Genomic DNA, 23,173 nt, shown 5'->3' with positions numbered 1-23,173 from the left:
CCCTCTCCCCCAGCCAATTGGAGCTGTGGGGGGCAGCGCCTCCAGCAGACATTGCCGGCAGCGTGTCTACCTGCATCTCTCCTCTGCGGGCCGCAGTGGGGAGGTTCTTGGGCCGCAGATGGCCCGCGGGCCGGGACTTCGAGATCCCTGCTTTAAAGAAAGTCACACCAGTGAACTGGTGGAAGTCACTTAAGCACTTGGATAATCTCACTTTTAACAGCAGTAGCTTCTTCCGCCGGTGTAGAAAGAATATTTTCTGCCTTTGAACTAATTCATTCCAAATTGAGAAATCGTTTGGGACCTGAAAAAGCAGGAAAGCTTATTTTTCTTTTCCAGATTATGAACAAACAGGAAATTGAAGGTGAAGACGACCGAGTTAGCTGCTGAAGCCAATATTTTAAGTTTCTCATGTTGACCTGGCTGACACAGTCAATTTAATTTTTGTTTTTTTTTTTTTAAAATATTTCATTTAACTATTTTAGTTAAAACATTTTTAATAAAAACAAACTTGATTTTAAAAAAACTTGAATGTTTAACTAAATTCAAAAATTCATATGCTTGTTTTGTTAAAATATTATACGTTTGCTGTTGAAGAAAAAAAATTCAGAATACATAACGTTGTTTTAGTTGAATAAAACAATTTAAATGTCTGTTTGGTGATGTTCTCCTCCTAATACAGCATGACAAGAAAATCCTCCAAATATTAATGGTTAACCTGTTGAATTGGAGATAGTTCACCTCCCAATGACTTCATAAATATCTGCTTCAATTACCTGTGGTAAATGAAATAACCAAACAATCATTAATTTTCTGATATAGCTGTAAAACTAATCTGAAAAGTTTTCAAAATAAATCACTTAAAAATGTATAGTGTGTACCTTCTAAAAATGAAACCTACATCTATCTCTGAGTTGTGAAGAATATGTATTAAGGTTTATAACAACTGACAAGAATGCACTTTTATGTAGAAATCCATGATTAAACTGAGTCTTCCTGGCTAGTGATTTAAATCATGATTTGATTTAAATCATATCCACCTTGACCCTAACTCGGCATTTCCTGGTTTTCTGAAATTTTGTTGAACTCTACATTCTGGAAGGACATGAGCAGTCACTGGGAAACCCTAATTTTTCATAAACAAAGTTTTTTTTTTGCCATGCATTTATATTATTTGTATTGCAGTAGTGTTAGAACAGTGTTTCTCAAACTTTTACACTGGTGACCCCTTTCACATGGCAAGCCTCTGAGTGACCCCCCCCCGCTTATAAATTAAAACAACTTTTTAATATATTTAACACTATTATAAATGCTGGAGGCAGAGCAGGGTTTGGGATGGAGGCTGACAGCTCGTGACCCCTCATGTAATAACCTCGCAACTGCCTGAGGGGTCCCGACCCCCAGTTTGAGAACCCCTGGCCTAGAAGCCCCCATTAAAGACCAGAGACCCATTGTACTACACACTGGGTACGCACATAATAAAAAGGTGATCTCTGCCCCAATAAGAGTTTACAAGCCATGTGTGTCACAACGTTGTGCCATGCTTTCATTGCAGTGCAATGAAATGGCATTGACCAACACAGGGGTGAGCAAACTATGGCCCATGGGCCGTATCCAGTCCCTCAGAACTTTGGATCCAGCCCTCCCATTGGCCAGGAATGGGGAACTGCGGCCAATGGGAGCTTTGGGGAATACCTGGAGGCGCAGCAAGGGCAGCGAGCAGAACCCTCTGCCCCCTCTCTCCCAGGGACCGCAGGAACATGGTGCCGGCCACTTCCGGGAGCAGCGTGGGGACAGGGCAGGTTCCCTGCCTGCTTGCCCTGGGCTTGGTGCGCGCCGCTGCCACCCCAGAGCTGCTCCAGGTAAGTGGCACTGGGCTGGAGCCCGAACCCCTCCTGCACCCCGCACCCCAACTCTCTGCTCAGAGCCCCCTGCCACACCCTGCACCCCAACCCCCTGAGCTCCCTGCCGCACCCCTCCTGCATCCCAACTCCTTGCCCTGAGCCCGTCGCAACCCCCCTGCACCCCAACCCCCTGCCCTGAGCCCCTGCCACACCCCGCAGCCCTCCTGCACCCCAACCCCCTGCCCTGAGCTCCCTGCTGCACCTTGCACCCCTCCTGCACACCAACCCCCTGCCCTGAGCCCCCTCCCGCATTCCACACCCCTCCCTGAACCCCTACCCTGAGCCCCCTCCTGTACACCACACCCCTCCTGCACCCCAACCCCCTGCCCTGGCCCTGCATGCAATTTCCCCATCCAGATGTGGCCCTCCAGCCAAAAAGTTTGCCCACCCCTGGACTAACAAGTAATAAATCTTAGCTCTTATATAGCAGTTTTCATCAGTAGATCACGAGCTGTACAAAGGAGGGAAGTGTCCCCCTTTACAGATAGGGGAAACTGAGGGACAGAGAGGGGCTGTGATGTAAAAAACTTGATATCACACACGGAAGCCCGTCCTGTGGGTGGGGCAATCATGTAATTTAGGTGACCTGGGTTTCAACCTCACCACCAGGAAAAACCGGACAAACTCTTTGCACCTGGGTACATGCTAATGACACGACTTATTCCATTTAAAGGTGGCTAATCTTTGAGAGCTGCTGTAAACTTCTTGAAGAAGAGCTAAATATCGAGGGCTGTGTGCACGACTTGGCTCTCGTCAGCATCTCTGCTGGGTTTGTAGGCACGCCCCAGCTTGGGGGGGCGGAAAGGGAGCCAGGCCGCGAGGGATGGGTGAGGCTGGAGAAGCAGCATCAGGAGAGCTGGTGTGATACCAGTGTGGAGGGCAAAGTCAGTGGCAGCCGCGGATTTAGCGCGGGCCGCTGAGGGAGCCTGAGGCCAAGGCGTCAAGATGCTGTTTACGGCGCAGCGTGCTCGCCACCCCCCGGCTGCAGCGGCCCGGGAGGGCAGGCAGGTCCGTGCATTGGCCACCGGGCTGATCTGCAGCGGAACTTCCTGGAGGGGCGACTCCGCCTCCCGGACCCGCGGCGGCAGCTAATACAGCGGTGCCGGGTCACGGGTGCTACATGGGGACGCCCTCAGGCCGGGGGCGGCTCGGGCTCCCGCGGGGGGGCGGGTAGGGTAGCTGCGCGAAGATCCGCTTTCAGTTTCGTTTCTCTGCGGGAGGCTCACAACAATAAAGAGGCTGCAGGGAGCGCCGGGGCGGAGCTGCACTAAGTGGTCGGGGAGAGGGCACCAGGGGGCGGCGGGGCGAGGGGTTCGGAGCTGCCCGGGATGGCTCGCCCCGCGCTGTCCAGCCAGGCGCTGCAGGCGCTCTGCTCCGCCGGCGGCTCCCTGGAGCAGGGCGAGCTGTCGCGGCGGCTCCCGGCCCTGAGTCCCAGCCTGGACAACCTGTTGCTGGCGGAGCCGGAGCGGTTCACGCTGGTGACCCGGCCGGGGCCCGGCTCGCCCGGCGGCCCGCCCCAGGAGCAGCGGGTGGTGGTGGCCACGAGCGCGGTGCGGCTGTGCCCGGAGCACGGCGGGCCGGGACCCGGCTGCGGGGGCCAGTGCGGCCAGCTCCACATCTGCCGGTACTTCCTGTACGGCAACTGCCGCTACCAGCGCACCAGGTGAGCCGGGGTCACCCCCGGGGTTCTGGATCCCCCCCCTCTGGCCATTCCCCTCCCCTGGGGGAGCCTGGATCCCCCCCCTCTGGCCATTCCCCTCCCCTGGGGGAGCCTGGATCCCCCCCCTCTGGCCATTCCCCTCCCCTGGGGGAGCCTGGATCCCCCCCCTCTGGCCATTCCCCTCCCCTGGGGGAGCCTGGGGGATGGGCCCCCTGCCTAGGCTGGGCCCACTACATCCACTTCCGTTGTCGGTGAGTGCCACCCAAACTGTTCAAGGGGGCGCCCCCTCTTTTGTGGGACAGACCCTCAGGGCTGCTGGGTCAGGACCACACACCCAGTGTCTGCTCAGGAGTTGGTGTTCATTTCGTCTCCCCTTCCCACTTGATATATTTCAGTGCAAGATGTGGACATGGGGGGGAGGGGGGGCTTTACACCTCAAAGGGAAGAGTGCAAGGGGGTGTGCAACTGGTTTTGTTTTTCTGATTATGGGCCTTGACTTTCAAAAGTTTAGAAAACCAGGAATTGATCATTGTTACTCACCGGGGGATAGGTTGTTCCATGGTATGAGGAAATCTTTGCTATTTTTCTTCTGGGATATATGTTTTTTTCTTCCATGTGAAAGATGTGCCATTAGTTGTTAGAGCATTTAGTGCACTGGATGAGGTACACCATATGTTGTGATAGGCATGTGTAGAATCCATGCATCTTGAAAGGTGTGTCGTGGGGGGCACTGATCATCATAGTAGTGTGTCTGTCTGCAGGGTTTGCATCTGTTGTTCTGAATAGAGAAAGTGGATTTATGGCTTATTACAACAATCTGTAACCCACTAACCTCCTCATCCCCAGCTGCCATTTTCCCCCCTTCTGTCCTTTTCCTTCCTATAACTGGAGGGATGTTAATGGGCCACTTCACCTTGAATGGTGCCTTGAAATATCTGTTATGCTAAAAACAATCTCTTCCACGTTGTATTTAGCTGTGATGCTCTGAGGAGATTCTCAGACTTAAGCCCTGTGTACACCAGCAAGTTTCTGTGCAGTAAAGCAGCTTTCTGCGCTGTAACTCCCGAGGTGTACGCACTGCCAAGCCACCTAGTGCACAGAAACTGTGCAGTTGTATTGCTCTAAAAAAACCAGAGATGTACAGCTTTGTGCGCTGGGGCTACAGTGTTGTGGTGCCAGTGTAGACACGGTGGCGATTACAGCGCTGCGATTGGCCTCCAGGAGGTGTCCCACAATGCCTGTTCCCACCTCTCTCTCGGGTCATCAGTTTGAACTCTACTGCCCTGCCCTCAGGTGACCAACCGTGAGCCCCACCCTGTACATTCCTTCCTGTTTGCTCGGTGATGCATGTAGTGGTCTCAGCGCATCTGTCATAAATATAAAGGGAAGGGTAAACCCCTTTGAAATCTCTCCTGGCCAGGGGAAAGCTCCTCTCACCTGCTCCAGTTTTTAAAATAAGCATGTTTCCTCCTCTACATGTGTGTTCTTGCAGAGACCTGATGTCTTATACCCCTTTGAAGAGGTGTGCCTCTCTTGCCCCTTTCCGTCTATTCTTCCCAGTTGTGTTCAGCCTAAATTGTTGCCCATTTTCCTACATGTTGAAGAGAGCGAAGAAGTGATTTAGGACTCTAGGTAGGGCCCTAGAGAGAGTAAGGTTATAAGGGGACAAGATGTGTGGGAAGGGCATGAGAGTTGATTAAGTTTGGGGGGAGAAGACCTCCTCTCAGTCATATACACCCATCCTTAAATTTGTCTCTGATGAGTTAGACTGTGGTCAGAATGGCACCCCCATTTGCAAATGGCTTATGGCTAAGGAAGCTGTGGAGCTGGAAACTCTGCTCATTATACTTCCCCTATGGCAATTGCAGTGCTAGTTGTACTTCTGGCCCCTCTGTGTCTGTGAGTGCATCTACCTCGGGTGTCCAGCCTCATGCCTTTACCGCTCGTGGGGTGGAATTTTGCAGTTCTCTCACTCCTAGTCTGGTCCCTGGCTACAGTATCCTGTGTATCAGTGGTGCTGGGTTTAGCCCCTGTCAGGGCCGTCCCTAGCAATTCTGGGGCCCTATGCATGAGCAGAGGGGGCTGGCCCCAGGCCTCCGCAGGGGTGGGGGGGCTGGCTGGGGGGGCAGAGAGGAACCACCCACCAGCGGCGCGGCTGGGGGCGGGGTCACTGCACTTCCCGCCGCCAGTGAGTGCAGGCCCAGCCCTGCTGAACTCCTCAGGGGAGTGGGGGCAGGGCTGGGGCAGGAAGAGCTAGAGCAGGGGCGGGAGCAGCACGCAGCTGCCCAGGGCACCAGGAAATTTGGTGCCCCAAATTTCCTGGTGCTCTACGCAGCTGCGTACGGGTGAGGACGGCCCTGGCCCCTGTGCGTCGTCTTTCTTTCTTTTTTTTCTATCATGAGCCATTGTGTCCTTCCTGCTTGTTTTTCCATATTGCTTAGTATAAAAGGGAGGCTCTATGTTCATACAGTAAACATCCCAATAACCCAGGTCAACATACAGTATTACAGAGCAGCTCCATTTTTTCCACACACACCCTTCTGGTAGGAGGTCACTTTTAAAGGCTTGTGCTTACAGCTTCTATATACTAGCTCACAAATAATTTACCCCAGAGTGATTTAGGCTCACTTTTTGTTTAACCCTGAGAATTCGAGATCTGTCTGCAACCTTACCTAAAGACCCTGATGGTTGCAGCATATGTGTGTGTATGCAGAATGCATTTCAGTCTATTAAGGAAGAACAAATGTTACTAACACAGTAAAATTGTCTACTACAGGCAAGACCTCTGTTCAAATTTGAAGACTTTCTTTGCGACCACGAGGATTAGAGGGTTGATTTAAATGGGGGAAAAGTGGGGGACACAAGCACAAACATGCAGGAATTTAAAAGTAATCTTCAATTATGTGATTACATAGTTCACAAGATCCCTTATAGGCAGACTACTTAGAATCATGGCGATCCACAAAGACTAATGCATCATACAAATACTCACTTATATACTGATTGTGAATATTTTATGCTGCTCAAGTTTAGTAGTGTACTTGTGATAGGAGAGCTAGAAATATAAACCCTTATTCCTGCTTTTTCATCCTGGAGTGTAACTACCATGTAATCTGGTTACGTATCCTCCTTTATGTCTGGTTTTCTTAACCTGTAGGAAAGAGTGCAAGTTTGTTCATAACTTTCAGTCAGAGCATAACCTCCGTGTCCTAAAAATACATGGGCTTCAAAACTTAAATGATGATGAGTTGCGCCAGCTCCTGCTTCAGAATGATTCTTCGCTCTTGCCTGAGGTGAGTGCAATATATTATGCCCTTTGCAACTAGTATCATGAAAAGAGAGAATAATGGCACTGGCACACACTGTGATGGTGAGGTGTGTAGGCCCTGATCCTGCAACATTTGTAATTCTAGTTAACTTTATTACTGAGAGTAATTTTACTGAAGTAAAATCAACCATGTGCGGAAGCATTTGCAGGATCAGTGTCTTGTTTTTTACATATTTCCTTCATGGCTCAGGCGCGGTACCTCATTACTGACCTGCAACACCCCTGCTGTTCTAATTTTTTTTTTTTTAATGGATATTGCAGATCAGATTGAAGTGTATTGACCGAGCTTTATCGGAAATTGAGTCTGGAATATCAGGAGTGTTATGATTTAAGACTGAAGTGCATTAGCAGAGCTAGATGGTAGAAACTAGCTTTTCATGAGACCCAGGTTCATTCAGAATAAAAAATAAATCCCAAACACACAGGACTAATGGCTTTCAAGAAACTAGACATGCTAATTTAATAGCTCTTGTATCTTTTAAAAATGTTCTAATGTAATTTATACAATGATTTTTTGTATTGACTTTCTATAAATCTTTCTGTTCTTTAGTATTTAATCATCCATAATATAAATCTGTAGTACTGGGTGTTACCTGTTCAGAAAGGATTAACAAAAGAGAAACTCAAATGGTCTCAACTTGCATGACTAGAATTTACAAGGAAATTTAAATTCAAAACCTATCTTCTTAAAACACTAAAGATGAGAAATCAAGCACAGCAAAATTAGCAACCTAAAGAGTTGACGTTCTTACAGCAAGAGCAACTCAACCATGCCAAATGTATACGAGTTAGAGTAAAATTCAATTTGCCATCATCGAAGTGGGCCTAAATGAGTTTGTTGCAGATGTTTGAGTCTACCCAAAAGCCCATTCTAAACCAGGGGTACCCAACCAGAGCATTTCATAAGGCCTGTGGCCTGCTTCAACACAATATACTAATGGCCAATTCATTAGTATTTTGTCATCATGTTTACATCATTTTAGTTTACACAAGGGTGTAGAATGTATCTCTGTACAGTATTGTCTATTTATCTAAATACATACAAAACAAGCTGAATTTAAAATATAAATCAATACAGGCAACTTTAAATCTTATTAAAATATGTAGAATCTGTTTGGCCCACACAAGGTTATACTTAGTTTACGTGGCCCTCCTGTGTAATAAGTTGGGCCCCACTGTTCTAAACAGTAGCAGTGGTGCAGAAAAACCCTTATACATTTCTTCATGGCTTTTTGTTTTTGTTTTGAGTGTGTATGAGCAAGAAAGTGGACAAAATCTACTACTTGCCCTCGAGTTGTTGTTTTTTCTCTTTCCCAGGTATGCATGCATTATAATAAAGGTGATGGACTCTATGGGTCTTGTACCTTCAAGAAGATCTGCACCAAACTCCATATATGCCAGTACTACTTGCAAGGAGAGTGCAGATTTGGCAGTAGTTGCAAGCGATCACATGACATTTTAAATCTGGAGTGTTATGAAAAACTGGAGAGGCGGGGAATGAGCCCGAACCTGATTGCCAAACTGCCTTCTATCTTCAGGAACATGTATGACATCAAAAATGGCACTTCTTCACCATGCAAAGGTAAAACACTTATTCTTTTTAAAACATAAGGGAAGGAGATGACAGTGAGCCTAGCATTAGCACAGATCTCTGCTAGATAGGGGAAACTGAAATTGAGACTTAGCTCTAGTTCTTATTAGGGGTTGCCAATTTGGTTGGACGTATTCCTGGAGGTTTCATCACATGACATAATCTTGAATTCCTGGAGACTCCAGGACAATCCTGGAGGGTTGGCAACCGTGCTACCAGGTGAGGGACCTTCTCTCTCTTTATAAACATCCCCCTTGTCAAATTCTTCTCTAGGAAGTAAGGACCGTCACAAACCTCACCACTTTCCACTCCAAGTACAAGGTGAAGTTCTTTGACCTTTCCTTCTCTAACATAAACACAGAGTAACAGGTATATGTATATATTAAACAAAAAAGAAAAAGTCACACGGTGCCCAAACAAGAAACTCCATTGCATGTGCTTCTCTCTTTGGGGAGAGGATGAGAGGACAAACAACATGTGACAGAAGTGTAGTCACATTGCTTAATGCTTTATGGTCAGCGTTCAGATACTGTGGTGATGAGTGTGGTATAAAAAACTTCTATAGAACAGAAGAGTAGGACTGGAAATGGGAAGAAAGGGATTCTTTATTATAGTTCTGGTGGAAGTGGGTTAAGCAGAGAGAGAACGCATTAAAGGAAGGGCAGGCTTTTTGTGTGTGTGTGAGATTTTATATACTTCTCCACCTTTCTCTTATCTAGGTTGTTTAGCATGAGAAGCCATGGAAAGCAGTGTCCTAATTGCTTCTAATAGCTTTAATGTTTTCTATTCTTTTTTCTGCTTACATTTTTAAACTATGCTAAATTAATTAAAGGACTGCACAGTAGAAAAACAGAATGTAACTGCCATCTGATCACTCAGCTCTCTTGTGTACCTTTGGAACCACGGCAGTTCTAAATTGTAGACTCTGTGTTAAAAGGTGGCAAGGTGAATAGGTGTCTGGGATACCCACATAACTTGTGTGTTTTGAAACAATAAGGCTGTTACTCCACTGGTTGGGGTGATGTAGATATCTTTCTTAGTAAGCCAAGCAAGTCTGATTTATGATATTCTGTAACTGATCTGACTAAGAACTGACTAAGTCTGGAGAAGGGGACTAGGAGGCAAGCTTTCTGGGTTCTGTTTCCAGATGTGCCATTGACTGTCTGTGTAACCTTGGTCAAGTCATTTAACATCTCTCTGCCTTCATTTCACTGTCTGTTTGATTCTGTTCTTGTATTGTTACAATACACCTAAAAACTGAATTCAAGAAACTAAATAGAGACCCAGAAGTCAAATTCAGAGGTGATGGGAAGGCTAAGTTATAGGCAATAAATAAAAATTCATGGTCCGTGACCTGTTCATGACTTTTACCAAAAATACCCCTGACTAAATCTCTACTTCTGAGGCCCTGCTGCTCCGGGCTCTCCCCTGGACTACTGCTTCGGCGGTCTGTGGGACCAGCTGCACCGGCAGTCCCTGGGGCCTCTCGAGCAGCGGCTGGCCCCAGGGACTGTTGGAGCAGGTGGCCCTGGGTCGCTCCAGCAGCAGCTGGTGCGGCTGGCCCTGGGGACCACCGGAACAGGTGGCCCCAGGGCCAGCTGCCTGGGTGGCCCTGAAGTCAGCTGCACCAGCTGTTGCAGAAGTCCCGGGGGTCGTGGAAAGTCACGGAATCCGTGACCTCCATGAAAGAATTGCAGCCTTAGTGATGAGTAAAGGTATCTAAGTTACATCTGTAAGGGAATCTAAGTTAGGTATCATTTACATGCTCAGGATCTAAAAATGTAAGTTGGACCAAATTAGGGACTGTCTATATTACAAAACAAAGAACAGGCTTATGTAATTGGACTAATGGCTTGGACAAAATGACAAAGGCTTTAGTTTTGTTATGGAACATAGTTAAACCCCATCTATGCTGTAAAATGTAAGTATGTTATAACTTTTTGTTATATGTAGTAACTTTTATGTGCCTGAATCTATTTTTGTTGTGGGGAGGCTTCACCTTCAGTCTTCTTGGAATTGGATCAGAGTCGTGTAGTTACAAAGTCTCTTCATGTGTGTCTTCTCTAAACATAAGTGCATTTTTTGGGAGAACTTGTTGAAACTAAGCATACAAGAGCTATTTATAAATGACACCTCTTGTTTCTTCCTTTGTAGCAAGAAGAGACAGTCTTAGTCAGGTATCCCTGAATACAAATAGTAATGAAGAATTAGACGAGATCTGCTTGTACTACATAAGGAAAAGTTGTAGCTTTCAAGGTAAGTCGTCATGATACTAGCAAGTCGCATTAATTTTTCCTTTATCTTAGAATGTGTGTGGGTCGGTTTTTTGTTTTGTTTTTTGTTTTTAATTAGTTACCAAATAGTCCTATGGTATAGCCTGTATAATGATTTTACTCAGTAAAAATGACTGGAAGCTGGTCTTCACTTCCAAATAAGACCTTTTTCCTTTCTCCCCACCGTCCCTAGGCTGTACACTTTGCCACAAGGCCATTGTTGCTAGTCTCTTCCTCCATCTACAAAGGCTGAAACAGCACTGCTCCATGAAGTCGTGACCCTTCTTCCTTTACCATCTATGCAGCCCTCATTTTGTTTCTAGTATTGGTCTTTTTTTTTCCCCCCTTTACTTATGCTTGACACAGAGAGAATCTCTTGAGAACACCAGCTTGGGCAAACCCACGCTGATTCTCTTTCCAGATCCCTAAGGTTGCCCTTGATTCTGTTGACTCTCCCTTCGTTTACGTCACTGTTATAATGTGGAGTCCGTGTGACAGTTCCACCACCTGCTGCCATGTGTCCTTTCTCTTGTCGTATTGCTTGTTCTGGGAACCAGAAAACACCATACAGTACTTTTTATCACCGATGGTGTTGGCAACAGTCTTAACATAGTAGATTTTAGATTCAGTAGTAATCAGACCTGTCTAGTATGTACCCAAGAGTTCTGAAGGCCCTTAAGTATGAAGTATAGTCTCATTTTCTAAAAAGCTCCTGTTCCAGAGGATTGAAAGGTAGCAAATGTTGTATCTGTATTTCAGAGAAGCTGCTAGGGGTGATATGTGGAATTCCAGGCCAGTAAATCTTACATCTGTACCCAGCTAACTGGTTGAAATGATAATTTTAAAATAGATGACTCAAACACCTGGAGGATCATTACATGATATGTTTTCTGCAAAGGAAAATGGTATCTCACTAATCTAATAGAATTCTTTGAATGTGTCAAACTACACCTATATCCAGTAGCTGGCAATTTTTTTAGCTGTTCAAAAGGCCTTTGACAAGGTCCCTCACAAAACACTACTAAAGAAGCAAAATCGTCATGGGGTGAGAGGCAAAGTATTGCCATGGATCAAAAACTAGCTAGGAGTTAGAAAACAGAGTATGATTAAATAGCCAGCTTTCATCCTGGCAAAAGGTTAACACCGAGATACCTCAAGGCTATGTACCGGGTACAGAATTTAATATATTTATGAATGCTCTGGAAAAGGGAGCAAAGTAGCAGAATTTGCATATGACACAAGTTGTTTAGGCCTGGTCTACACTACATGGCTAGGTCAATGTAACCTGCCATGCGTCAACCTAAGGGTGGAAGTGTCTACACTTAAATTTGGCTCCCGTTGATATAAGTGCCTCTCTACACCGATTTAGTAACACCTCCGCAATGGCGTAGAACCACGGTTAGTGTAATTAGGTTGACGCAGTGTCAGTTTAGACACTGTTGCTTATGTTGACTGTTGTTGGCTTTCAGAAGCCGTCCCACAATGCCCCACACTGACAGTACAATCAATACAAGCGCTCCTAGTGTGGATACGTACCACCAATACAAGGAGCCAAGTGCACGTGAACACAAGCAATATAATAACTGTGGTGGCTGTATGCTGGCGTAAGTTAGGTCGAAATAATTGTGTAGTGTTAGACATGGCCTTAGATTAGTCAAGACCAGGAGGGATTGAGGAACTTCGGAAAGACCTAACTAAGCTAGGTCAATGGACGATGAGGTGGCAATTAAAGTTGAGTGTCGATAAATGAAAGTTAACGCACATTGGAGGGAAAACTTTTAAACTACTAGCATACTTTTCAAGGTTCTGAATTAACTGTATTAGCTCTGGGTAGGAACCTGGGTCTCACTGTAGACAGCTCACTGTAGATCTCTGATTGATGCACAGCTGCCATCAGAAAACAAACACTGTTAGGATGGAATGGAGAATAACACGGGAACATTATAATGCCTCATATCAATTGTGTGGCCTCATCTGGAATACTGGGTATGGTACTGGCCATCCCATCTTAAAAAAAGATACGGGAAAGTCAAAGGGAGTTCTGAAAAAGGCAACAAGAATGATCAAGGGCATGGGAAAACTCTCATGAAGAGTAACTGAAAAGATTGAATTGCCTTTTCTTAAAGAGGTGACATGATAAAAGTAGATAAAATTAGCAAACAGTATAGACTAGGGTTAGTATGGTCTAGAGAAGGTAGATTGGGAGCTTGTGTTCTCCTGTTGCATAACACAAGAACAAAGAGATTTTTAATTAAATTAAAAAGTGGCAAAACTGATAAAAGAAATATTTTTTTCCACAGTGTGTAATTTACACTGTGAAACCTGTTGCTACAGAAAGTCATTGAGACTAGGAGCTTAGCAAGATTCAAAAAGGGATTGGACATTTATACGGATAACAAGAGTATCAAGAGTTGTCATGATTATTGCTAATACATTTTGGAAGGGATATTAAACCTCAAGTTTCAGGGCTTATGCAGTCTCTAATTATATCTTATTCCTATATCTAATGTGGTGACGTGGGGATGAAGCATATTATCCCATATCTGCCTACAGCAGGGTTCTTACACCTTCCTCTGAAGCAGTGGCACTGTCAGAGGCTGGATACTAGATTAGATGGAATGTAGGAATTGCTGTACTGATCAGATCTGTGTCCCTAAGACACTAGGATAGTCTTGCTCCCTTTCAGTACTTGAGCTTGTCTACACACTGGCACTTTACAGCGCTGCAACTTTCTTGCTCAGGTGTGTGAAATCCCCCCCCCACCCCCCCGAGTGCTGTAAAGTGCCAGTGTAGACAGTGCACCAGCACTGGGAGCTACGCCTCTCATGGAGGTGGTGTTGTTTTTTTAATAGTGCAGGGAGAGCTCTCTCCCAGGGCTGGTGCTGCAACTACACAGCCACGTTAAAGTGCTGCCAGTGAAGACATGCCCCTTGTCTCTTTAAGGCTGTTTGAACTGTTATCTGACCTCAGCCTCCTCTCATTCCGAGCATCCTCCAACTTGTCAGGGTGAAGTAGCTGTTGCTGCTGTCTGTGTGTGGTTGCATGTCTCCTTCTCTGTTTCTATTCCTCGTTGCCATGTTCACCTTTCATCCTTTTCCCTGCTCATGGTCTCAGCCTGCTGCCTCTCTGCTGATGGTGCCTCTTTTTTCATAATTTTGTGCAGTGTGGTTTCTTTGACTTCAGCTGCTGTTCAAGGTCCTCTGCCTGTTGCTCTAGAATGAAAAACAGCTTGAACTTTGTGCATACAAACTTTTTTTTGGTCTTTACTCTTCCTGGTGAGGAGTTTTATGTTAACTCAGTAGCTGTGCATATCTACGCTTCTTAGTATGAGCCCTGTCTCAGTCACAAAATGCCTATATTGTCAAGAGGGACAGTGGTAGCTGTCCTGCAGTGGCTTGAATGTGAGTGCAGTCTGGGGCAGACTGTGCAGAAGCAGGGCACAAACCACAAACTAGTTGCGAGTTCTATACTTAGATTTCACCAACCAATTATCAAGTGTGAACTCCTCAGGCACTAAAACAGCGTTAACATAGAATCACAGACTGTCTCCTTGGGTACTCCAATCTGTCTTGCCACCCAGGTGAGTTTATCTTTGTGATAGGTCGTCCCTTTGAGGATACAGACTAACACGGCTGCTACTCTGAAACAATATTCAGGTTACTCCCAGTCCAAAAGGACTAGACACTTACTCCAGGGTCAGTTTCATTAGAGAACTCAAACCAGTGACGCTTGTAGCTAATCTATAATAATTTATCTAAAGACTTATTAACTAGGAAGAGGAAATAAGAGAGTAATTTACAAGGTTAAAGCAGGTAAACGTAAGTACACAAATGGATTACAATCTTAGGTTCCAAAAGATGATAGAAGCTGTTTCTAATATTCAAGCTCTGTATGTCATTTAGTGCTTCCCCAAGCTAAGCAGCTGGGGATCCCTTGCTTGTGCTTAGAAATCTTGCCCTCCTAAAATCCAAATAACAAAGAGTTACTGTTTCTTCTTGTTAGGGACTTTTATTACTTCCTCCCCCCCAGAGTTCAAACTGATGGGATGAGTACACGCTTGGATCTCCTCTTCATTTGGTGGGGGGAGGAATGCAATTAACAGAGTCTTTGATGTTTCACAATGGCTCATTTGGTTTCAGTGGGCCTTCTTGACGGCAGGTTCTAATACCTTCTGTAGAAAGCCAGAATTTTACATTAATTAATGTTTCTTTTCTGTTTGATAACTGACTGACTTACACAATTAAGTATTTGCATCGCAATCCTCTGTAATATCACCTTATAACATGGGGTGCAGATGTTGTCAGTGACATTAATACATACAAGCATTTCATAAAGTCTAAACACATTTTTATAAATCTAATACCTATTTTAAGAATATTAACACACAGGTTCCAGCATGGTATTTGTTGGTGTTCAGTTGAGAGTTAGTGGTTTTGGCAGGAGCTGGCACCTGGTCTGCCAGCATCACAGTGGAAAGAGGACTGGACTGTTCGAACAGCATCAGCTTGGGGAGCGACAGATATTAACTCCGGGAATCTAACTGGGTCTCCCACTCTCATTGTCATTGTTAACAAGGTCACCAGTGTAATCTATTTGGTTGGAAAAAATATTTATTTAATCCATTGAGGGGATTTTAGTTCATAGTAACACATGACCTTATAGATTTAAAGCAAACACACACCCATCACCGCCACCGCAATTCCATCCTTAAAAGTAGTTTTTCAACACAAGCAAAGAATGCGGTGGGACTACAGCAGGGGGTCCCTCCTGGTCACAACTGAATCACTTTTGTTGGCCAGTGTATGGAAGCTTGCATTGAGATGTCTGTGCTGTACCTATTCAGTAGGTGGACGCTTTCTAGTGCTGTGTACCTGGAACCTTCACAAGCATTAGATTCCAATACACAGACCCAGAAAAATCATCTTGTGTTAGGCCAGAGAACTAATACAGCTTCATTTCATTTTTACCTTTTTTTTAGATAAGTGTATCAGAGTTCATTTTCATTTGCCATATAGATGGCAGATCTTGGAAGGTGCCCTGTGGAAGGACTTGAAGGATATGGAGAAAATTGAAAAGGCATATTGTGACCCCAGTAATAACAGGTATAAACTGTTAGTAATTTACTAATGTTTATGGTTTTCCTTCTAAAAGTGAAATACTGATCTAGATCCTTAGCTGGCATAAATTGACACAGCTCCATTAAAGCCGATACCTAAACTGCTTCATTTTATTTAGTGAATCAGTGGGATTTAGCTGATTTACACCAGCTGACAGATCTAACTCCCTGGTTGGTTGTTGTAGCCTGGGATCCATCTTGGGCATTTATGGGTTATGCTATAGATCTGAGTGGCTAGCTCACTTGTTTGTTGTTCTGCACTATTGCAAAAAGGGATTATTTACAATGGAGATGATGGGAAAACTTTTGAAGAAAATAATTTAGACTAAAATATTCTTGAAAATTTGTCCTGTTTTGACTAGCTGTTGTCCTGATTCATCCCTGCCTTTATGACAGAGTGCTTCTCCTTTACCATTGTAGTATCATATTGAGGTAGTGCATGACTCTTCTCTCATTCCAGCAAGGAGTCCTTGCAGGTAGGAGATGTGGGAGGATTAGAGCTGAGAGAGAGACAGCTGAGGGGCATAAGTAGCAATTGCAAAGGTGGGAATAACTTCAGAAAGCTTTAGAATTGCTATGGTAGTGCAAAGAAGATATTGGAGGAGACTCATACTAGGGATGTAAATATCATTTAAAAAGCTAAATGGTTAACCAAGGTCCCTGTGGCCGGGGCTGGGGTCCCTCCAGTTGGCGCGGGGCGGCCGGGGCTGAGGTCGCTCCGGCTGGCGTGGGGCGGCCAGGGCTGGGAGTTAATGGTTGCGGTCAGTTAACAGTAAGCCTAATGCTAACCGGTTAACCTTTTACATCCCCAACTCATGCCAATATATGGTATAATGTACTGGAATATGTATATGGGCCACTTACTTAAAAAGGTCTCACATTCCACCTGGTCTCGGCTTCTAATGTCTCATGGCCTGAAAAAAGAACAGCACTACTGCTGCTGCTAACAGCCAAGAGACTCTCTGGCGTCTGTAGTGATGATGAGCTTTTGGAAGAAACTGTTGAAGTTCTGTTTCCCAAGTTGCATGTCTGTGGCTAGTGGCCACTATGCACTGGAAATAATAACGAGAGGATTGGAGCAGCTGATGAACATATCTGTTGATTAGCCCATGCTTATGTTGGATCAAAGCCTATTCAAAGCCTGACTTAAGCTATAAGTGAAATTGAGTTTTGAGGGTCTTATCCATTAATTCATATCACAAAATCACTGCAATATCCGCAGTCTTCTGTTCCTGCTTTAGGGGGATCAAAAGACAAGAGGTGTTCCAGGTCAGAATATAAGGAATTAGCAGAAGTGTGTGTGACGTTTACACATGCACATTTTATGTCTGACTCAAGAACCACTATATCATGACTCTGATCTCTATAAGATATGATTTCATATAGATTTACAATATTGTGTCTTAAACTTTGGCACCATATACAATACAAAATAATACGCATGGGTGTAAGGGGTGAATAGTGATTGTTGTAGGAATCATAACTTTACACTTCACCCTGGGGGGCACTTACATTACTTTGACACTGGGCATAATATTTTGCATTATTTTTATGGATCTATGACTCAGAAGTTACAAGTAGGCTCAACTGACTGATGCTAACTTTTTCTTTTTTTTTAAACCCTTTGGCCCTCTCACACAGGTTTTCATACAGTGGCTTGCAGTATATATATTTTCAGAATATGACCTGTGGCTCTGCCAAAGTTAGGCGCCTCTCCACAGCATCATCCGTGACCAAACCCCCTCACTTCATTCTTACAACAGATTGGCTCTGGTACTGGAAGGACGAATATGGTGTGTGGCGTGAATATGGAACAGAAGTAAGTGTGTAGATGAAAGGCAGCTCCCCAACCTGATTGCATTAAATCTGTGGAAACTATCGGAAGCTATATGGGCTGTCTTTTTTTATTTTAATAGTCTGTTGATCAAATTTGGGCTCAGAGGATTAATAATGGGATATGGAGACTTTAACTTTTAGGTTCAATGGCCCAGATACAGAGCAGTCAGAAGCGACGAAGTCATGACTGACTGACGTCTGTTCAGTGTGTTGTCTGAAATAGGTGCCAGGTATTTCCATCTGTTTTCCTTGCTTGAAATGTAAACTTCTCTTTCCTTCAGTGTTTCTTGACATTCCAGATTAAGCAGCACACTCTCCCTCTCCCCATTCCCATCTCCATCTTGGGAGTTGGGGAAGGTTTCTCTGTCTACCTGTTGGTGGATGGCCCTTATTTTAAAGGGCAGTAGCACACAGGCCTGTAAGACCACAGCCGCCACAGAACAGATACTTATACTTTCTCATTTTGAGAAGATTAAGAAAAATCTTTCTTCTTTTGGTTCTGACCTGACAGGATGATGATCATGATGCTTCCACAGTATGCAGCAGTGACCTGGAGCACGCTTATCTAGCAAAAGAACTTCCAACATTGCAGTTCAAAGCTGGGAGACACGAATATGAACTCAACTTTAAAGGTACGTTGTGGTTTTTTTTTTCTTCCTTTCAGATATGTTGTGTAAACTATGTTAATAGAGGAGAAGTTAAGATATTAATCTTACTTTGTGGTGGTCAAAGGAAAAGGGAATCCATTAAAGCTCTCAATACAAGAGCTAGGTTTCAGAGTAGCAGCCGTGTTAGTCTGTATTCGCAAAAAGAAAAGGTGTACTTGTGGCACCTTAGAGACTAACACATTTATTTGAGCATAAGCTTTCGTGAGCTACAGCTCATTTCATCGAATGCATTCAAGAGCTAGTCACCCTGAATAAACTGATGTGCCTATTTGGACTGAATTTTTTTTTTAAATTAAAAAGCCTCCACTGCAAGATTCAGCTGATTTGTGAAAAGTTGCATTGTTTTTTGACACTGAGTGTGAAAGAATCATGGAAGAATCTGTAAACCAGCTTCCAACTTCCTTTTAAAAACAGGTTAACAGCTAGAAGAGGAATACTTAAGCAAAGCTTACTTTTCTTTAGCCACGAGTAAAGAAGCCTGAAAACTAGCTTAGTCTTTTCTCATGGATTTCTCATTCTGGTTATGGAAAGTAATGAGCCCTAAGGAATAGACTGCAAACCAGTTTCCAGGTTCTCTCACTACTGGTTTAAGGAGAAGAAAGACTTTGCTTTTTTTAGTTTATAAATCTTAAACGTTATTTACATATTGCTCCCACCGCTGTTAAATCACTATTAGGCAGGCTGGGCACTTCTTAATCTCTTCCATGTGGCTCTTTCCCTATTAATGCCACAAATGTCCTTTTAGAGCCAGCCAGCCACCCCCCAGAACTGGGCTTAAAGTAAGATGAATGTTTTTTTGTCTTTGTTTTAAATCATGCATCCATTTCCTAGTTGAAGATAGGTTTGGCATAGAGTCCAGACAGTCGTTACTTAGTGTTTTACCAGGAGGTTATTGTGGAACCATTGCCACAAATAATAAACTTCCCCCTCTGCTGCTTTCTCCAGGAATCTAGTTTCAGGTGTGAAGTTTTATACACATGAATCTCTCTCTTGCAGGGCAAAGGACAGAAGCCCTGGCTTCATGCGGATTCTGGCCTGTTCCAGAGGCTAGCATGACATCCAGTATAAATTAGAGCAGTCTTAAGGCCTACCCTAACTTAAAGTAGCTTTCCCACAGCCACCAACAGGCTGCTCTGTAATCCCGAAGAGCTGGAGTGTAGGTTGCTAGCAAGCAGAGTGGCCAGACTATGGCTCTGTCTGCCTGGGAAAGATGAAGTAGCGGGTTAACCATGTCAGAACTTAAAGCAGTGCTTCCAAGGTGACCAGATACTCAAACTTGAAGCTAAGACCACTAATTATCCCCTCTTATGAGAATTTACTCCCCTTCTCACCTCTTCCCCAGACCTGCTATACATACCCTTGGAGAAGCACAAACCACCTGGACTGGTCATCTGGCTCCACTCAGACTCGCTAGTACTAGTGTATGCTTGACTCTCTGCTACTGTTGCCTTCTACCCAGAAAAAGAGGCAAAAGGGAAACATGAACTTCCTACTGGAAGTTATGCTGGAACTCAGTCTATACACCTGTAAGTAGCATGGAGTTCCCATCCTGCTCTGAAGAGAGTATAAAACTCCTACCTAAACTACTTTCTGGTAACTTAATACAATGTAAACTTCACTCTGAGCTTACTCCCCAAGCTTAGCAATTCTAGGGGTTTTCCCTGCGGAGCCTCTTTTTCTCTCTCTCTCTCTCTTTCCCTGAAAGAGAGACCCCATCCCTTTTTAAAATCTGGTTGGGGATGATAGTATCCATTTGGTGGTATGACTTGACAACAGTTGCAGTACATGGTCAGGTAGCGTACAAGCCCTGGATAAGAGGATGACTCTGAAAAACCATGTATCCTTATGCAGGCACCAGAAGGAAAGTTTATCACTGTGCTGGCCCTGGACCAGCATGTGGACAAAGGGGAGGTGACTTACAGCTCCCTGTATTAGGGACAGCCAGGGCTTGGTTTGGCCCCAGGCATGGTCTAGGGTAGACCTCTGGCCTGTTCTAATTTGTGTCCCTCTGCTAATGTGGTGAGCAGAATTGCTGGATTAAAAATTCCACAGCCGCATTACCTCTTCCCTGACGTACCTCCTTTCTCTTCCTGGATTGTCTCCTGCACTCCAAAGGTGTGGGGAGGGAATTTGCGGTGTTGTCATAAAGCTTTGGTAGTTCTGGGTCTTGCATCATTAGACACTTCTTCATTCAGGAAGTGGAGGCTGAGAACTGAAAGCCAAAAAATAAAAGTTTGATCAGGATGGGAAATGCAACTGAAACTTTCTACTTTAAAGAAAGAAAGAAAGAGAAAGAAATAGAATAAAAAATTGGGAACTATGACCACCCTTTTAAAAAGTCACTTTATTGTTCGTAAGCATGATGCAGAATGGGTGCAGTTTTCCTTTAAGACCATTTATTAGAAAGCATCCTCATTCTTCCAAGTATCATGAGCAAGTTACTTAGCTTGTAGAGGCCATATCTGTGTATTTTTAGTGTGCTAAGAGCATCAGATGAAAGCCAGTTACCTCTGCAAGAAATTAAGCTATTGTAGGTCAGTTCCTTAGAAATACTCAAGTAACCAGTGGGGGTTGTTCCTTCAATCCAGCTCTTTATTTTTGTGAACAAATACAGACATCTTTGCCTGGACAGCCCAAATGGTATAACATTCTGGCTTGTTTTCCAAAAATAAGGTTTCCGTTTTTATTTATATTTAAAAATCTAGGAGCCTGGATTTTTTTGGGTTTTGTTTAGGGACAGTAAATGCGATACAAAGGCCTTGTAGACACACACAGTTTAGGTCAATGCAGCTGCATTGCTCAGGGTCTGAAAAATCCACATACCTGAGAGTCATAACTGTGCTGACTTAACCCTAAGTGTAGATGCAGCTAGATTGACAGAAGAATGTTACTGTCACTCAAGGAGGTTAAGTTCCTGCAGCAATGGGGGAAAAGCCCCTTCCATCTGAGCTGTGGGGTTATGCCAGCATAACTATGCTGTTAGAGTCCCTGTAGTGAAGTCTTTCATTCTTGGGTCATTGGTTCAAATCCAGGCTACCATGTGTTGCCAGTCAATGAAAGTTGGTGGCCTGTGATGGCTGTTTGGTAGCCTATTTGAAGAGTTAATGGTCCAAGTTTAGCTGTAAGGGGAGAGAGGTGTCCACACACGTTGTGGCCTTTGTTGACAGCGTTTAGGGAGAGGCTGAAACCTGAGTATGAAGAATGCAGCTACCCATTCTATAGAGGTGGTTCTTCCAGGTGAAGGTTGAAGCACACGATCAGAACAGTGTGGGGACACTTCCACAACTGCTACCTATGATACATCCATTCTCTCCATAGCCCTAGAAAGTGAAGTGAAGTATCTGTCATTTCCTCTAGATTTCAGAGCAAACCTATTTTAAAAAAAAAAAATTTGAGTCCGAATTCTCCTATTTGATCTACATAGTAGACCTTGGCTCCTGTAGTCTGTGACGCAAATGGGAGTTTGCTGCATGTAGTAAGAGTGGGACATTGGCATCGTTAGGTGGCAGTCTTGGCAGAGTGTCTTAATGGAGAATTTTGCCCCAAACGTGAAGATTGTTGAAAGAGAAATTTGCTGTCTGTGCTGTGTTTTCAGCCATGAATCAGAGAAACCTTCGCTATAAGACACAGAGAGAGGTTTGCAGGAGACCCAAATTCATCTCCCCGCAAGATGTGGAAAAACGGAGAACCAGGTAAACTACAGCTAATCTACTCTGAGGTGGTGGCTACATATGTATTCATGCAGTACTATGCAGTGTCTTGCAGAGAGAGTGTGAGTACTAAGCAAAAGTAAAAAGAGTGTTTTTAAGACAATTTGTACGAGGAATTGATACTCTTGGAGGGAAAGCGAGGAGTGTATGTGAAGTGGAAAGAGTTTTAGATATGGCTGTACCTATGGGTCCCGAACACCCTACCTGACTGAGAAGAGGCTGGATCAAGATGAAAAAGGTTGCATAAGCAGATGGGGGAGAGGTCAGTTCTTTGGGGGCAGGGTCTTTTGTTGAATATGGCTGTAAAGGAGCTGGCACAATGGGGCCGTGAAATGTCTGAGACATCTAGGCACTACTGCACTATAAATGTTAATTATAATAATAGTGAGTTAGGATGAAATGTGTCTGAAAACTGAGAGCAATTTCAGATAGAATTCAACAAATGTGAAGGTAAGCAAGGATTAATTTCTGTATGTAATAGCCCACATGAGTTGGTTGAGTTCAGGATACTGACACAGGGAAGAAAGGTAAGCAGCAGGATACGGACCCTGGACTTCAGGAAAGCAGACTTCGACTCCCTCAGGGAACGGATGGGTAGGATCCCCTGGGGGACTAACATGAAGGGGAAAGGAGTCCAGGAGAGCTGGCTGTATTTCAAGGAATCCCTGTTGAGGTTACAGGGACAAACCATCCCGATGAGTCGAAAGAATAGTAAATATGGCAGGCGACCAGCTTGGCTTAACGGTGAAATCCTAGCGGATCTTAAATAAAAAAAACTTACAAGAAGTGGAAGGTTGGACATATGACCAGGGAAGAGTATAAAAATATTGCTTGGGCATGTAGGAATGAAATCAGGAGGGCCAAATTGCACCTGAAGCTGCAGCTAGCAAGAGATGTCAAGAGTAACAAGAAGGGTTTCTTCAGGTATGTTGGCAACAAGAAGAAAGCCAAGGAAAGTGTGGGCCCCTTACTGAATGAGGGAGGCAACCTAGTGACAGAGGATGTGGAAAAAGCTAATGTGCTCAATGCTTTTTTTGCCTCTGTCTTCACGAACAAGGTCAGCTCCCAGACTGCTGCACTGGGCATCACA

The 23,173-nt window shown here is 44.5% G+C and overlaps 1 protein-coding gene and 1 long non-coding RNA gene across 2 annotated transcripts in view; one reads left to right on the top strand and one right to left on the bottom strand.

Moving 5' to 3' along the window:
* Positions 1-2,998: 2,998 nt before the first annotated feature.
* The window catches only part of LOC125627236 (protein mono-ADP-ribosyltransferase PARP12), a 31,360-nt gene continuing 11,185 nt past the window's right edge, over positions 2,999-23,173 (top strand). Inside the window, exons 1-8 of the mRNA XM_048831152.2 lie at positions 2,999-3,564; positions 6,719-6,854; positions 8,207-8,471; positions 10,635-10,736; positions 15,732-15,855; positions 17,511-17,688; positions 18,217-18,337; positions 21,969-22,065. Of these exons, the coding sequence (XP_048687109.2) occupies positions 3,230-3,564; positions 6,719-6,854; positions 8,207-8,471; positions 10,635-10,736; positions 15,732-15,855; positions 17,511-17,688; positions 18,217-18,337; positions 21,969-22,065 (1,358 nt within the window). The 5' untranslated portion in view covers positions 2,999-3,229. The remainder of the gene's footprint in view (positions 3,565-6,718; positions 6,855-8,206; positions 8,472-10,634; positions 10,737-15,731; positions 15,856-17,510; positions 17,689-18,216; positions 18,338-21,968; positions 22,066-23,173) is intronic.
* LOC142070085 (uncharacterized) lies at positions 10,736-20,642 on the bottom strand. The gene is made up of 3 exons (XR_012666019.1): positions 20,451-20,642; positions 13,719-13,965; positions 10,736-11,299 (listed from the first exon to the last, which is right to left on the bottom strand). It is a non-coding gene; the product is annotated as an uncharacterized LOC142070085 (long non-coding RNA).

Source organism: Caretta caretta, chromosome 1 (genome assembly GCF_965140235.1).
Source record: "Caretta caretta isolate rCarCar2 chromosome 1, rCarCar1.hap1, whole genome shotgun sequence".
Lineage (NCBI taxonomy): Eukaryota > Metazoa > Chordata > Testudines > Cheloniidae > Caretta > Caretta caretta.
The sequence above is the reverse complement of the archived record's forward strand: the minus strand, read 5'-3'. Positions and strand labels throughout refer to the sequence as shown.